This window comes from Lathamus discolor, chromosome 1, assembly GCF_037157495.1.
Source record: "Lathamus discolor isolate bLatDis1 chromosome 1, bLatDis1.hap1, whole genome shotgun sequence".
Classification (NCBI taxonomy): domain Eukaryota; kingdom Metazoa; phylum Chordata; class Aves; order Psittaciformes; family Psittacidae; genus Lathamus; species Lathamus discolor.
Window position 1 is genome coordinate 131523330 of NC_088884.1, and position 16468 is coordinate 131539797.

The 16468-nt window shown below is 39.7% G+C and overlaps 1 protein-coding gene across 3 annotated transcripts in view; it reads left to right on the forward strand.

Annotated features, from left to right (window-relative positions):
- The window catches only part of SNX25 (sorting nexin 25), a 78774-nt gene that overhangs the window by 46239 nt on the left and 16067 nt on the right, over positions 1 to 16468 (forward strand). For all 3 annotated transcript variants that reach the window (XM_065695591.1, XM_065695597.1, XM_065695604.1), the window contains exons 7-10: positions 2866 to 3056; positions 9772 to 9903; positions 11565 to 11840; positions 15770 to 15925. In XM_065695591.1, coding sequence (XP_065551663.1) covers positions 2866 to 3056; positions 9772 to 9903; positions 11565 to 11840; positions 15770 to 15925 — 755 coding nt within the window. The remainder of the gene's footprint in view (positions 1 to 2865; positions 3057 to 9771; positions 9904 to 11564; positions 11841 to 15769; positions 15926 to 16468) is intronic.

Genomic DNA, 16468 nt, shown 5'->3' on the forward strand with positions numbered 1-16468 from the left:
TTTTGCTGATGAGGAGTGATTTTATTTGTTTTTAACAGTAATTAGAAAAATATTCCTCAACTGATATGAGCTGTGAAGTTGTTAATAGTTAAAGTTGTCCAAAGGATGCATTTTCTTTCCTTGTATAGTGACAAAACAGTGTATTAATAACATGTATCTATTCCTGTTCCTTTTATTGGAGGTGGCTGAGGGGTATGTGAGTAATTGCAAGTCTTTTCTTCCATAACTTTCTGGCTTTATTTGGTTTATGCAGTGATTCATGGATGTATTGATAATCAGCTTTGCTGATACAAAGAAATGGCAAAAAAGGCTTTTAGTTATGTCAGTACTTTGGTGGTGGGATCAGGAAAGAATAGATTAAAAGTAAAAGTTGTCTTTATATCTCAAAATACCTTTCTGATAGGGCTTAATGTGGAAAACCCCAGAACATTTCAGATCTGAAAATCAGAGAATTCTCAAAATCTTGAAAGGTGATTGGGGTTAGGAGAAAACCAATGATATGCCTAATCCCTTGCCAGCTGACATACAGATGCTGCTCCTTTTGTTGTCCATTAGCTCATCTTTCGTACTTCAGGAGAGGAAAGTCATGTTCACTGTTTGTCCAGGTTTCCACACCATCTCTCCTGCACCGCAGTGCCTTAGCCACACTTTGTGCTGGGCTGCTCTTCATCAGCCTCTTGTTTAGTCTTAAAGGGACATTGCTGCCAGGCTTTCATGGCGACTAATCCTGTTTATCCATGGAGCAGGAACAGGCGGGCAGTGTGATCTTTACTCTGCCCTGAGTGTTTCTTGCATAGGGTTGGCTCCTTGTGGATATGAAATGCTGAGTGAGGCAAATGTTTTATGGAGGATCTTTGTTAATAAAGTAATTATTCACAGAAAGTGGATGGGTTGTAGGGCACATTAGTCTCCCTGGAGGCCTGCTGCAATCGCAGGATGATAAGACTGCAGGTAAAACAAGCATGCTTACCTTGAAAACCCTCCAGGAATGCCTTGATTTCACTAAGAAGGGTGCTTTTGCTTTAAGAAGGCTGAGTGATTGTTGTGCAGCACTGTTCCTGGGTTTTCAAAGTGTGGGGTTTCAGGTTTGTATTTTGAGCCCAAAGTATTCAAGCTATTGAGAGAATTGAGAACTTTTAAAAATCATCTTGGAGTCAAGTGCAGGAGGGGAAATGTTGGGTTTAATCTTCACTTCATATTGCTGCCCACATATTTGTATTAGCTGTAAACATTTTAAATTGAGGGGGAGAGCTATTTTTGTCTTTAAGGTATTTTCCTGCTTTTTGTTGTTCCCCTTTCTTTTTGTTTCTCATTAATACTGGTACCTCTGGTCAGGGAACTGAAATGCTAAATTAAATGCTCTGTTGACTTCTCTGTGGGGATAACATGCCAGAAAAACAGATGGCTTTTTTTTTTCATGGTAAACTCATTTTATCATTTGCTTCAGTGAGTATTATCTCTGTAGTTTACTATTATATGGCAGCTCAGATGCAGATGATACTTACCCATTAAAACTAACAGTCTTTGAATCGGGAAGGTTCCCTATGAACGAAGTGCAGTTAACGGTATGGGAAGAGATGCTGGGAGGATATCTGCACTCACATTACCTATAGAACTTTAGGGAGCTCCGTGTACTGAGTTGTTCTTCAGTATAAAAGTGACAAACATAATCACATGCAGTAGTTACATGTGGCTGTAAGGGGAAATAGAAGGATGAAAACAGTCCTAAAAGGAGAAGGTACCTTAATATATTAGAAATGTGTTTAAAAGACCTGTTTTAAATAATTCCTAAGAGATTTTCTTTTTCTGTCTGGTTGTTTCTTTCCAGCAACTGTTTTGAAAATGGAATGCTATTTTCATCTACATTGTTCTACTAGCATTTAATATTTTGAAAACATAGTAGAATGGATCTCTGTTATTCATCCCTGAGCAATCAATTAATCCAGAGCCAAGTACAGGCCAGGTGCTTTGCTACTGAGCGCTAGTTGCAGTGTACAAAAGCAGGGCTATTATCACTGAACAAGAGGGAAATAAAACCAGTGTATAAATGTAAATCAGCAGATACAAACCAGGAATTATTTCAATGCAGTAGGGATTTTTAATCTGGTTTATCTGCTGCTTCTTTTTTTAGACCCTGGTAATTAGCTGAAGAGGCTGGAATGTAGAATACACAAACATTACATGTTTTATTACCAGATCCTATTCAGCTGACTGTCATTTTCATGTTACTTCAATACTGTGCGGTCTTGGTGTGGCACTGTAAGATTTTTCTTCTTAGTCATATGACCATTTTGAATGAAATTCAAGCATTGCTGCTGTCTGGAGGAGATGCTGTATGATGTGCTGTTCACATCAGGCTCAAGAAATTTGGATTTGTAAATAAAACGTATGGAAACATGTCATGCTGGTCTGGAGGGGCTGAGTCCAGTCCCTCGTGGCTCTAGGTAGTCAGTGTTATGTTCAGTAAGGTACATAACCCATCAGTTTCATGTGTTATCTATCATGCACCATAACTGCAGGTAACTTCCCAAAGCCATCTGATCAGTGCACATCGTGTAGTACATAAGTCTTGAGCCTCTGTCTTGCAACAAACTATGAGAAGAGAGCTGGAAGAGTCAGATTTCACTGGCTGTTTGAATAATGATTTTTTTTTTTTCTGAACTGTTTTATATAAGCCCTTTAGGTATTGTTGGAGAATGTTTCAAAATCACCGTGTCGTTTCAAATACAAACTCTGCATTATCTGTCCTCATGTGCGTAGTTGACTCCAGAATGAAAAATGCTTTGATCAGGCAGGTCACAGAGGCAGTGGTGCAATGATATTTTCATGTTGTAAAGGACTGTCTCTGATCTGCTTTATTCTTAGATTCAAAAGGAAAAGAAACTGCAGCAATGAAAGCTGACCTACTGAGGGCTCGCAATGTGAAGAGGTATATTAACCAGCTGACGGTGGCAAAGAAGCAATGTGAGAAGAGAATAAGGCTCCTGGGAGGGCCTGCTTATGATCAGCAGGAAGATGGCATTTCTGAGGAAGGCGATGGCCCTCAAAGTCAGAAGGTATAAACTGAATAGCACATACATTGTCTGAAGGTCATTCTAAATGTGTTAGCACTTCATCATATTATCCTCACTGTCATTAATCCCTCCCTTCACTCTGAGCCAAGTACAAATTAGTTGCTTCGTAGTTTGCTTAAGGAAAAGATCACTGAAGTACCTGAAAAAACCTAGTGATCACTCGTCCTGGGATGTTTCTACATGTGAAACTTCACAAAGGGTCGAGTGGCTCATAAGCATGTGTGAGTTTTCAGATGTACTGCATATAGGGAGCTAATAAAGACATGGTAGCTGCCTTTCTGAAAGTAGCAACTTGCCTTCAAATAAAAGATTGCCAACACATGTGCAGTGTTTCTTCGGCCTTTGTTATATGTACTTTTGGAAATACTTGTGGGTTTTGCAAATACCAAGTTATTCAAAAGCAAACACTTACTTGTGGAAGGCGATTGATAAAAATACAAGGGCTGTCATTGCAAAAAAGCTCTGGTAAAGCTGTTGACTGAATGCTGGTTTTCAACATCACTGTAGTCTGGAATTAGAAAAAAATAATGTTGTGTTAGCCAGCATCTACGAAAATAAAACAATGGCTACTTATCCTTGCTAAACTTCAATAGGTTTAATGACTTCCTTTTGTAATCTAATCTACTCTGTTCCCTTTGGGTGAAGTACAGTAATAGATGTACTCAAATGAGAAGGTTTTCATCTTTTTTCATATAGGTAGAAGAGAAGTTATCCTTTCATGCAGGGATCTTTGATTTTTATTATGTCCTTATAATAATTGTAACTTACTGGCGTGTAAGAAAAAGTTGCATGGTAGAGAAATAGTTCTTAACTATCTGTTTTTTGTCTGGCTTGAGTAAGGGCTGAAAGAGGGCAGTTGACTACCCCCCTCATCCTTAAAGCACGATTTCAGACAGTGTGTTATAGATTGTGCCAAGCCAGTCCTGATCTGTTTCCTGGAGTAGAGTGTAGCAAGAGGTGCCAAGGAGAAAAGGAGAGAGAGAGAGAAGTATGCGGCAGCACCACATGAGCCACTGATGCCACTTTCGGTGCCTGCTGAGATGTTACTGGCTTTACAGGACAGATACATAGTGACATAAGATTGTTCAGGAACAGGATCAAGTAGTGAAGGCGCACTGGATGGGATCAGCAGTACAATAAAATATAATATTATTGTATTAAAAACAAAGGAATTCCTGCTTTTAATGTTGCATGTTTTATAACCCTATGGATTTTTTTGATAGGAGCTGCTGGCCCAGGGTTGTGTGTGTTGCAATTATACCTATGAGCAGCTCCGTATTGAGTTAATGGTACTATTTATAGGAATTAATATTCCTTGCATAGGCATTTGTTGTAGTGGTGGCAGAAGCAATAGGATCTGCTCTGTTTCTAAGCTTTTGATAAAGTTTCTATGAAGAAGCCGTAGAACCCCTCCACGTCCATGTCAGTGTAGAAAACAGTAAAAGTGCTGCTCTCTTCTGTTGCCTAAAACTCTCTCATCAGGAAACAGGCTGAGGGAGGCAGGATGAGAGATGGAGGCCACGCTGTTCTCTTCTGAGCACAGAAAAACGCCCAGGGCTTGGCTTACGAAGGCGGGTCTCTTTAGTGCTGCTTCCTCCCATCCTCTTTCTGCACTGTGGTAGCTGCAGTCTGGGTTATTTCAAGGCAGCTAGTTCTATTTTGGATGCTTGCCGCTCCTATGTGGGCAGTATTGACTGAACACTCAGAACACTTGGAACATTTTCTAAGCAAAAGGGAAAGGCGTAGTTTGGGACTTAGTAGATAAGCTAATGTTGGTATGCTGCTCCTGGTGGCCCATAATTTCTGTAAATTTAGTCTGGCTGTGCCAGTTTTTCTGCTAAGATAGCACTTAACCTGCAGAATAACTTGTTCGTTTAGAAGAAACTGGAAGCTAGCTTTCCTTTCTTCAAGTTACATGGAATGGGTCAGAAATGAGTATCTACTGATGGTGTTTCATTTTATGTAAGTGTAGTACAGAAGCATGAATACACTGTTAACTCTGGGGAATATTTGGTTTTAGTTAAACAAAGAACAAATTGACTAGTGACCTAAACTTGTATTTTGGTTTCACTTCTGCAACCTACAGAAAGCTTTCTCTTTTCTGCAGCAGTAGAGAAGTAATAGCACTGCTGGAGCTATTACTGTTTGGATTATGGTCTTAAATGTGGAGGTGGATTATTTGGAGCTCTCGATGTTCCTCTTTTACAGATTTAAGAAACAGAAATTAGGTGCTTTGAAATACTTTTTTTTTTTCTCCTTTCACAGCAGAAGCTAATTATAAAACAGTGTCAGTTTTCTGTTTGACTAGATAGTCCTGTGACTTTTATGTATTTGACTTTGCATATGTTTCACTCACCTTATTATCCTGAATCTGGGTTCTCTAGGGAGGTCATGAATGTGTGAGTTGTAATCAAAAGCTTATAAGCAAACAGGCAAACAAACCAACCCCAGCTGCTCTCTGAGTCTGAATTCTGTCATCTGAGTCTGAATTCTGTCATTAGCTCCAATGCTGATGTACATTCTGTCCTGGGTGTTAGATTTGCTTTCAGAGAAAATGCAGTTTAAATTAGTGTAATTTATAAAGCATCTCTTCTAATCTACTTATGGTCAGTGCAGGTTTAGTCTTTTTTTGCAGAAATGGTACCTGCACAGTAATGCAGTAATTAATTGAGTTCTTGTTGTCTGTATTCATCCAGCAAACCATTTATTTTCTCTGTTGTCTTCAGCACAATAGCCGCATCACCACATCTGTGATTTGATGAGTGCAGTCACAGCCTCTCCTTAGCAGAGCTTTTTGTGAACTGCAGGTGGTAGGAGGAGCTGTGGCGATCTGATCCTGGACTGGCTGTGAAATAGCAAGGAAATAGCCCAAGTGTACTTTTGAGGCACGGGCAGTTCATGTTCATAAACCTACTGATGAGGAGTAGGTTGAAACTCCTGCAGAAGGCCTTGCTTCCAGCATGTATGAAGACAGGCTGAGAAAGTTGGGGCTGTTCAGCCTGGAGAAGGGGAGGTTGCATGGAGACCTCATAGCAGCCTTCGAGTATCTGAAGGGGGCCCAAAAGGATGCTGGGGAGGGACTCTTCATCAGGGACTGTAGTGATAGGACAAGGGGTAACGGGTTGAAACTTAAACAGGGGAAGTTCAGGTTAGATATAAGGAAGAAACTCTTTACTGTGAGGGTGGTGAGGCACTGGAGGAGATTGCCCAAATAAGTGGTAAATGCTCCATCCCTGGCAGTGTTCAAGGCCAGGTTGGACAGGGCCTTAAGCAAACTGGTCTAGGGTGGGACGTCTCTGCCCATGGGAGAGGTGTTGGAACTAGATGATCTTAAGGTCCTTTCCAGCTCTAACTATTCTATGATTCTCTCTGTCCATGGATAGATGCTGATGTAACTGGTTACTGATGAGACTTCCACTGTGATTTCCGAACTTGAGATCATGTTATGTCAGGATACTCCCTGGTACAGAATCTGGGGACATAAAGCAAGCAAGCTTCAGTTGTTCCCCTGTTGCATGCAGATGGGGTGTCTTACGACAGAATTCCATGAACATGTGAGTCTCAAGGCAGGGGGTCTTCTGTTAGTGTATGTGCAGTAAAATATTCAGGTACCTTATGCAGAATATACTTCCTGATAGGCAACTAATAATTTCATTTATTTCAGCTACTGCTGTATGTGACAAAGATAACCTTCTGATGACTTGCCTCTTCTTAAAAGATAATAAAGAATATATGCTTTAATTTTAGTTGGTGTACAGACGAAGCATTAGTTACTGTTCTTGAAAGTGCAGCTTGGAAAGAGACACATTTTTCCAGTGTTAATTTCTGCAGTGTGACTGTGTGTCATCGTCCCAGCAGAAAACATCCACTACTGGCCCAAATTCTGTTTGCCCACCCAGAATCTGCAGTGCTGTTACCAGCTTTACTGTGGTTATTCATTATAGGCCAATATGGTTGTTGTCAAAGTGAACCTGGTGTATTGCAAAGAAATAGAGTACTGTGCATCTGTGCTGCGTCTGGTGCCTACACAGGTCCTTGCAAATTAACCAGTTGTTTTATGTTCTTCTCCAGAGAGAGGTTGTGACTATCTTTAGGGTTTTCTCAAGACCACCTCTTTGCTTTGTAGGGCCAAGAGCAAGGCTATTCTGAGTGCCTATGTTAGGGATGCTGGTTAGAGCACCCTGCTTGGAAAAAATAAAACCCTAACCCCTTCCTAGTCTTTGGCAGAGCTTGTGAGCAGCTGGTGGTATGTTAGCTACTTCCCTGTTGGAGCAGAGAATTGATGTAGCAGCAGTAAAGCTGCTGGTTTTTCCAAGTCCAGAAGCTGCTCTCTAGTCAAAAGGACTTGAAGGGTTGCTGTTGAGGCTGATCATTCTAAGGTTATATCTGCTAACTGGATGTTAGATTTGAGGGTGCCTTAAGATAAGCTTTTCTGTCCATTAATTTGTCTTGTTCAAGTATTTCAGTTTGCAAGGTAACTAATAGGAAGTTTGTGTAACAGCATTATTAGGCACCACCTCTTTAATTACTATGGGGCACCTGTGCAATGGACCCTTTGTTAGGAGGGGAGGGATGGTTACACTTGCCTTGCTCCCTGCAGCAGCACTTACCCACAGTCAATTGTGAGAGGGAATATTTGTTAATTATCCTCTTTTCTGGCAGCCTGGGTGGAGATACTTTGGATAATAGAGGCATAAAGACCAAAGTGACCCCTTGCTCAAGAAGAGACAGCATGTGCTCTGCACTGTGATTTATTACCTCTGCTATCATGTATAGAGCTGAAATTCCTGGAGATGGTGAAGATCTCTGTTCAGGAGGCTGGAAGACCCCCTTCTGCTTGTGTTTTAAATCATTGTCCTTGATAAAAAGATTGAATAGAGAATACGATGATGCACAACAATCAGGCTAAACCACAGACTGCCCTTTGAATTGTCATCTCTGTGTTCTTCTCTTGGACAGTCTGATCACCATTTCTGTAACAAGCCTAGCTTCAGCAAGCCTGACTCTGTGCTATTCACTGTGAATTAAGTGCAGCCTCTGAAAGACAGAAGTTTGTGTTCATATACCTGAATAGTTCTGAAGCTAAGAGCAAGCCATGCTCAGAAGATATTGGTATGGTAAAGGATGAAGAGAAGAATGGCATATGACTGTTGCTATGAAAACTTTGTAGAGGAAAAGGAGCCTTTCAGCTGAGACAAATATAATTTACTTAAACACTGCCCAAACTTTGGGGAAACTGTTTCAGGAAAAACATAGGTAGCTACGATTTTCAAAGAACCTTCTTTAGCTTGGTTTATTAAGGAAGTGACTTGTGCTGGTAGTTGTGGAACATGGTGGTGGTTTCTTCCCATACAGCTTGAGTCCAGCAGACTGTTTTTCCTAAACGTAACTTGGTGTTTGAGTCTCACAGGTACTAAGCTGAGTAAAATAAATGATCTTCCCAGAGAGATACATGACCTGAATTGTAGTAGTATTAGGTATTGAAAAACCTGTATTAGAAAAATACGTCATGGGTTAATATGCCTTAGCCTTGGTTGGAATTCGTGTCTTGCTCCATACCAAATTATCTTTGCTATAAAATGCAAAGTCATAGGAAGCTATGATTCATTAGCTGCAGTGCTTAAGGGCCTGCTTTTCTTCTAAAAGAAAAAGGTGAAGGTTGGTTGGTGTCTGTGAGGTACAAAGCAAGAGACTATGACCACTCTGGTGTATCTGGATTCTTGGCAATATACATAATGGCACTAAATGAACTACAGAAAACTAGACTGAGCTGCTACACTGAAACGTTGAAGGGGAAGGAGTGGTTGGTTTTGATGGTGTGTTCTGAAAATTGGTTCTGTTTTTCAAAGGAAGCCAAGGTTGTTCAGTTTGTTCAGTGTGGGAAGATCTGTTCATTTTGTCAGGGGGGTGTTTTGTTTCCAGGTAGGTGTTTCTCTCAAAGAAAAAAGCCTGGCTTCACAAAAATAGTAGAGGATGAGGAAGTGATAATGGCTTTTTAATCCAACATCTTAGTGGCTGCAGCATCTGCTTAGGTGTGGGAAGTATATGTTTCATTTCCTTCTCTGCTTGACACACACCATCCTCTCTCATCTCAGAAAGAGTCCTGAGCATTATATCACAGCTTGTACCCTTTCCTGGCTGCATTTCTGATAGATGCTTTTCAATAACACACAGTTAATGGGATGCCTTAGCTGCTAGGGTAAAGAACTACACTCCATCTTTCTGTGTCCCTGGGAATAATTGAGATAAATCTCAAAGCTCTGTGGCCTGTGGCATGGCAACTGCTGGTGTAACTATTTGTTTGAATCAAGCTAAGCTTTCAGCTTGTCTCCTGTGCCTTGCAGGGACATGAGAAGTTAAATTTTTGGCAGTAGTATTTCATAAATGACTTGCAATGCCATCTTAGTCCTTTGAAATACAGTCTTACCTCCTGGACAGAAGATAAGTGGAAATAATTTCTGCCTGGTAGGAGCATAGATGTGTTTATTTTTTAAGTACTTCTAACTCATATTTTTTATTCTTTAAAAATATTTTTCTTTAAATGAAGCTAAACTATTACTGTAGAAGGTCTGTGCACTTGAATCTAGTACACATGCATGGTGCTCTGTGGGCACACCAAGTGAAAAGATTTTCCTCATAAAGGATGGAGAGTTAGTTTCTTTCCCAGGTTTTATTCTCTAAGTTTTTCTTTCTTCAGATTCTTCAGTTTGAAGAAATTTTGGCCAACCCTTCATACCGAGAGCACTTCCGAATCTACATGGAAAGGATGGACAAGATGGCTTTGATCGGTCTTTGGGAGTCTGTGGAGTACCTGAAGAATGCTAATAAGGTGGAAGAAATTGCAAGTCCATGCGGCTTGTACATTTAATGGAAATCGCTGCTGCTTGTGATGTTGGTGTTAGGCAATGGCTTTGTACTTATTAGAACAGCAATAGCATAGGATGGGTGCTAAGCAATTTAGGGGGGGGTTTATCTTGCTTGTCAATGTTTGAAGATAATGTGCAATTAAAAATGGTGGACTGTTGTTACGGTGGTTTCCTATTGTTCTATGTAACAACATGACCTGTAAAAAGGATACTGGATATGCTAAAATAGTAGAATTATTTCTCGCTGTATCGGAGAGTTAAAAAAACAACTTGCATTAATGTTTTGGCTTTAGTTGTATCAGCTCATGTGAAACTGTTCGATAGTCTGTACATAAACTTCTCATCTTGCCAATTACAGGTAGCCCACTGAATCCAAAACCATGAACATTTGTGCATATGTTTTTAAAATCCTTCTGAAAGAGTGGCTTTGCTTTGAAAGATCCCTTCCTCTATCCAACAGTTCTATTGCTGTATGAGCAGCTAAGTTTCTCCAGGAAACAATGCTGTATTATAATTTGTGCCAAGATAAAGTAGGAATGAGAATTGTGGAGCAGGTATAGGAAATACAAAGTCGCAAGAAGTATCCTGGAGCAATGGGAACAACCAACTCAGGCTAGAAAGTGTTCATAAAAAGGGTTTGTCATACACGTTAAAGAGAGTTGTATAGATCAGTTTTGGTTTGCAGACTGCTCATATTTGGAAAAGGTGCTGTAAATAATTTTGTGACCTTTCAGCTGTGATTTCTCATTTTGCTTTCAAAACAATGTGTAGTGTGTTTATTCAAGACTTCCCATTTTACAAAAGAGATTCTAACACAGTGTGCTTGTCTTCCTCCATGGAACGTAAATGTGGTCTGCTGCTACAGGGGCAGTTCTGATTACAGAAAAGGAGCAGCTATGCAGCCGTGTGGCTGTGATACTGTCATATGAGGCAGGCCAGCACATTGTGCCATACTAATGGAGTTAATAAAACCTTTTTAATTTGGGTCAGTTTAGAGAGATAATAATTTAGAGAGATGATCATGGGCTGTGCTGCATGACTTCCTCTCTTTCCTGTTCATTATTGCACAATTCAACCCTATGCCCTGTTTTGTGCTCAGTGGAAATACCTGGCCTCATGTACTGATAAATGTCTCTTCAGTTGTGCTTTTTTCTTGTTTCTTTTTTCTTTTCCCTCCCCATCAAAATTAACTATGGTAACATATAAAGGGAGTTGATCTTAACAAGAAGACAGGAGAGCCAGTACAGCTGAACTCTACAATCTGAACTTAAAATGGTGACCACAGTGTTGCTCTAGCACTCTTTCCTTTGAATACCACCTTTTGGAGCACACTTTTAAAAGCAGTGGGTGCTTCTTCTCCAAGCAGCTGTGGTTATTTTAGAACACAGCTGTTTCTTCACTTAACAAACAGGGATATTTATCTTGCGAAATCAACTGCCTAGCGTAGGTGCAGAGGCAGTGTGCTTGATCTCAGTGAGAGATTCACAGATGTGTTCTCATACATCTGGGCATGAAATTGGTTTGATCATCCTTCAAATTATGCACCTGGATCCTGAGTCATCCTGATATTTTTAACATGTTTTCATTATTCTCTTCTCCCTCCCCCTCCCTCCCTGCACTGTAGGCTGAAATACCTCAACTGGTGAGTGAAATTTATCAGAATTTTTTTGTGGAAAGCAGAGAAATACCAGTGGAAAAATCACTTTATAAAGAAATACAGCAAAGTCTTGTGGGGAATAAAGGCATTGAAGTATTCTACAGAATTCAGGCAGATGTTTACGAAACTCTAAAGGACAGATACTACCCCTCATTCATTGTCAGTGATTTATATGAGAGATCAGTCAAGAAGGAAGAAGAAAGAAGTTCTGCTCAGCTAACTCCTGAGGACAAAGACGAAGTGGTGAGTCACATAGACAGTTTCTTTCATTGTTATTTAAGGTGATCTGAAGGTGATCCTGACTAAAGCATATAGCAGCATCTGCTGTCCTTGAGCTTTGGACTACTTTTTTTTTTTCTGATGTATTTATAAATATCATCACTCTTGTAGTTTCATCAGGCAAACCCGATACGTTTGCAAGCTCTTTGAAACAATGACTGCTTAAACTTCATATTAGTAGATATTTCAGATTTCTAAGCCTTTTCTATTTTGTATCATTTATTACCCTCCTTAGTATCAGAGAACTCAAAATATACCACATACAAGCTCAGCTGCTCTGCTTTTCAATGAAGGAAATCGCACTGAAACATCAATAGGTTTCTGTCTAGAAGTTGTCTGTCCTCATCCCCTGTGCATTTCCTTCATTCTAAATACTTTAAAAGCTTCACAGAAGTGGAGGAAAAAGTAATGAAAAATATGATCTTGGTGCTTTTTCAATAATTTATTGAATAAATGAATAGGCTATATTGGAAGATAAAACTGATTTCAAATAGCACTAGAACTGTAAATACTAAAACATGACGTTCAAAATGTCATAAGCAATAACCCAATGGCAGCTCTCTTGGGACCTTTTTTTTCAGTGGGTTCTCTAAATCAGTCATTGTTGGAGGAACTTGTGTTAAGTTTAAGAACATTTTGACAAGAGCATCTCAGACCAGTGAGCAACATTCAGTCAGGCTGCCGCTTCAGATCAGCATGGGTGTCTGCATTTTACACCTGAACTTGCTCAGACCAAAGTGTAATACTTTGTCTCAGAAAGGGACAAAGGGGACAAAGAAGCAGAATCCAAAGATACTGATTTACATCCTGCCCTTTAGAAGCAATTTTTCCAGAACCTACTGCTTTTGTAGTTACTGCTTAAATATGACTTTCCTTTCTGTAGGTGAGCTATTACAGTCTCTGTAGTCTGTATATCAAGAAATCTGCAGAGATGAGCTGTTATAAGTAAATTGCTTCCAATACTGAACTTTTAGAGCTTGCTGGATTTTTCATTGTTTGTTTCTCCCTGTATTCTTGATAAAAGATTCAAGACACGTTTTCTGCTTTTCTCGCTGCTAACTCAGCTATGTGTTGGGGGTGATAGATGCTTCAAAGACTTTCTGTCCTTGTGTTTGCAATTATTGGAACTTTGAGTAAAGACTGCTCTTGGTTTTGTCCAGAAATTTCTAAACATTGTGCTTTTTAATCTCTTATATATATTTTATGCATAGTCTAACAGAGATAACTGTTTCTGTAAGAAAACTGATACAGCACTTCAAGGCTAGCTATCCTCTGTCAGATAACACACCAGCATCATCTGTCCTTCCTCTGAGTCCTTGGATATATATGTGTTGGATCTGAAGGCTGAGTCTGCTGTGAAACCTTAAAGACTAATATATTGCCAAGTTGGCTTATATGCTTAAAGGTTTTTTCCAATTTTAACAACAAATTAAGTATGAAGTTGCACATACTGTTAGAGCATCTGTCAAGTAGGGCAGTCCTAGTGGCTCTGCGCCATGCCTCATGGTCTTCAAGGTGAAAATAAACGATAAGAGTTCCTTTTTCTGAAGCTTCCAGTGATGTTTAGATGTTTAGGTGTTAGTGAAAATGCACTACTGGCTAATAGGTTTGGGATTTTTCCCTCTCCATGTATAGGAAGCCACAGCTGAAAAATCCTATGTTTCTGGAAGGATCCATATTGTTAGCAAATAATTGTTTTCATTTTAGTTTAGGTTTTGGAAATCTATGTCCTCACTTCCTGGGGGACTATGGGAGTTATCTATGTTAATTCCCTATAAATTTACTGTTAGAGATGGATAGGTAAAGAGCCATCTAGTGTCCTCATCGAGGGGAGGACAAAACAGTGAGCCCTGGTTAAACTTGAGAAAATCTAATCAGAAGATTGCAATTGAGGATGCCGTTCAGCTGTTTCTGCTGCATGTGGAACAAGCTCTTTCTTCTTCCTTCCACGCTGGCATGGCTTTTTGCTCCTTGGACAAACCTCTTTTGAAAAGTCATGAGTAGATGTGAAATACAGGAGCAAGCAGTGCCTGCATTCAGCACTTAAGGAAATAGGGTCTGGTGGTTGCATCAGTGCTGCACGTGTCAGATTGCTAAAATAAGCCCAAAGTCTGTGTTCTGCAGGACTTGCAGAAATGAAAGTCATTATCAGTTTAGCAATCAGGGGAAAATAGGACAGTCCTTTATGATCTCAGCTTGGAGTGTGTTGGTTGGTTATTTGATAGATTTGATGATTTGAATACAGGTAACTTGTTACCTTGTAATTTTAGCATTTTTGTGATAAATCCAGTTTTTCCTGTGTCTGAAACGTTAATGACAGAGAAATCATGTAGCCTGCCTCTGGGAGCAGAGCCTTACTAATTCGTAATTAATTGCAATCCTTTGATTACTAGAACCAAGCTTCTTCATGTGAAGTCTTTTAATTCTCCAGTGCCCAAAACAGCTGTTTGAATTCTTTTTGACCTCTGTGCTTCCCGACAGGCGTAAGGGTTTGGTTTGGTTTTGTTTCTTATTTTTATGGTTTTGTTCAGTAGTGTTTTGAATAACATTCAGTGTTGTTAATTATTATTATTTGTATTATTGTAGTGCCAGAAGATGACAAGTAGCTTCCATGAGCTGACCTCTATATGTATGCTTGGAGGCAGTATCTGACCTGCCAGTCCGTGGAAGCAGACAGAAGAACGGACAGGGCAGGCAAATGCAAAGCTGGAACAGGGCATGGATTTCATAGCCTAGACCTCCTGACTTCTGCATATATTACTCTCCCTTAGGGGGATCACGCTAAGGAGATTAATTATTGTTGCTACTGTATCTCTTTTCAGGCCTTTTTTACTAAGATGTAAAATACTGCAGAATTTGCAGTAGGCTTGTCTCCTCCAAAACTTGCGAATTTAGTAGAGTATGAGACTTCCTTCTGTTAGCTTTTTGTTAATTGTATAAAGATAGAGCTTACTTAGTAGGAATATCATTCACAGAACACAGAACTCTCCTTCATGAGATGAGATTCATAGCTTCCCACAGATAAATTTAGACACGTTCAGTCACAAGCAGACCTCAAAGATCTTTGAACATGGCAGCAGTAACATCTGAGTGCTGTGTGTGCTGCGTCTCAAGGTCTCTTCATGCCTATTTGGGGAAGTACAGTAGGAAAGGGGAGGCTGAGGTAAATGCCAAAAGATGTTAAAGAGAATGTCACCGAAAGGTGTGGAAGTTTCTATTTTTTGCGTGCCTGTAGTACACAAGATGGAAAAAGCTGTTGATTTGTCTGAATGAGTATGAGAAATGATTTATGGGTTTAGGATAATGCGTATATCCTTTTAACACATTGTTAACACGTCTAAAAACAGCAGTAAAATCTGTTTATGAAGAGAGAGGACGTGGTTTAGATTGTTCTGCGGGCTGATAAATCTGTCTTATGAGGGTTTGTGGGAGGCAGGACTGTTTGTTAGAACTGTGGGGTTTTTTGGTTTTGTCCTATGTTTCCCCCATCTCATTATCTTTCAGTTAAGAGCTAAGTATTTGCTTTTCTGTCTGGCTCTGAATATTGATCATGACTACTAAGCTGTTGTTGCTTTTAAAATAAACTTTGATTCTTCCTCTTATTTACACTAAAGCCTTAGCTTGAAGGTCATTTTACACAGTTCATAAGAGTTGCCAAAGAGCTGTGATGTAAGTGGTAATAAAGCTTTGTTGGTTCTGGGTTTTGGTTGTTTTTTTTAACAGACTTACATTTCATGTGGGATCCAATGGTTCGAATATCCGTTAGAATCTGCTATACCTATATTTTTATCTATATCAAGAAGTGTTCATACACATAAAATGCTTGTGGAGCAAACAGTAATTGTCTCCTTTTTCATCTTAATGATGCAGTTACTCCCATTTCCTGTTCCTAGAGCCAAGGTTGTGAAGAAGCTACTGAAGAATGCAGCACAAGAATTAATGAACAGGCCAGTTATGCTGTAAATAAACTTCGCCAGCTAAATGACAAGCTTGAGTATAAGAAACAGGCTCTAAATTCATTATGTAATTCACCAAAACCTGACAAAAAGGTAAGTACCTTTAGAGTCTTCAGTCTTTTAATATTATGTATGTGTTAGTGTAATATCCAGTTGTCCCAGGCTTTTTTTGGACAGGTCAGATTGCTATTTCAACCAGCTGGTTAGAGAAAGTGAAATCAGAGCTTAATTTATTTTACCATTTCTTTTTTTAAAGCTGTTCTAAGTAAAATTGCAAGTATGATTTATTGGCTTTGTTTGTCATAGAATAATGACCATTTTCCGAGAGGTCTTGCTGCCCTGTCGATGTCAAATAGTATTTCTTCCTTACATCCCGACCCACGTCTATTTGTGTAATTCTTCATGGCAGCTTGTTTGTCCCTCCTGCATGCGCAGGACTGCAGCTGAGGGATGTGCTGGTTAACTTCCGCTCCCTCTGCTGGCCTTGATACAGCAGCACAATTTCATAAGCTACAGTTGTGTCTGGCTTGCTCAAATAAAGGGGAAAAAACCAACCCCAAACCTATAAAAGTGACTGATTTCCTTTATAAGGACTTAGGAGAAGTCTTCAGGGCACACTTTCATCAGTCTAAAAAT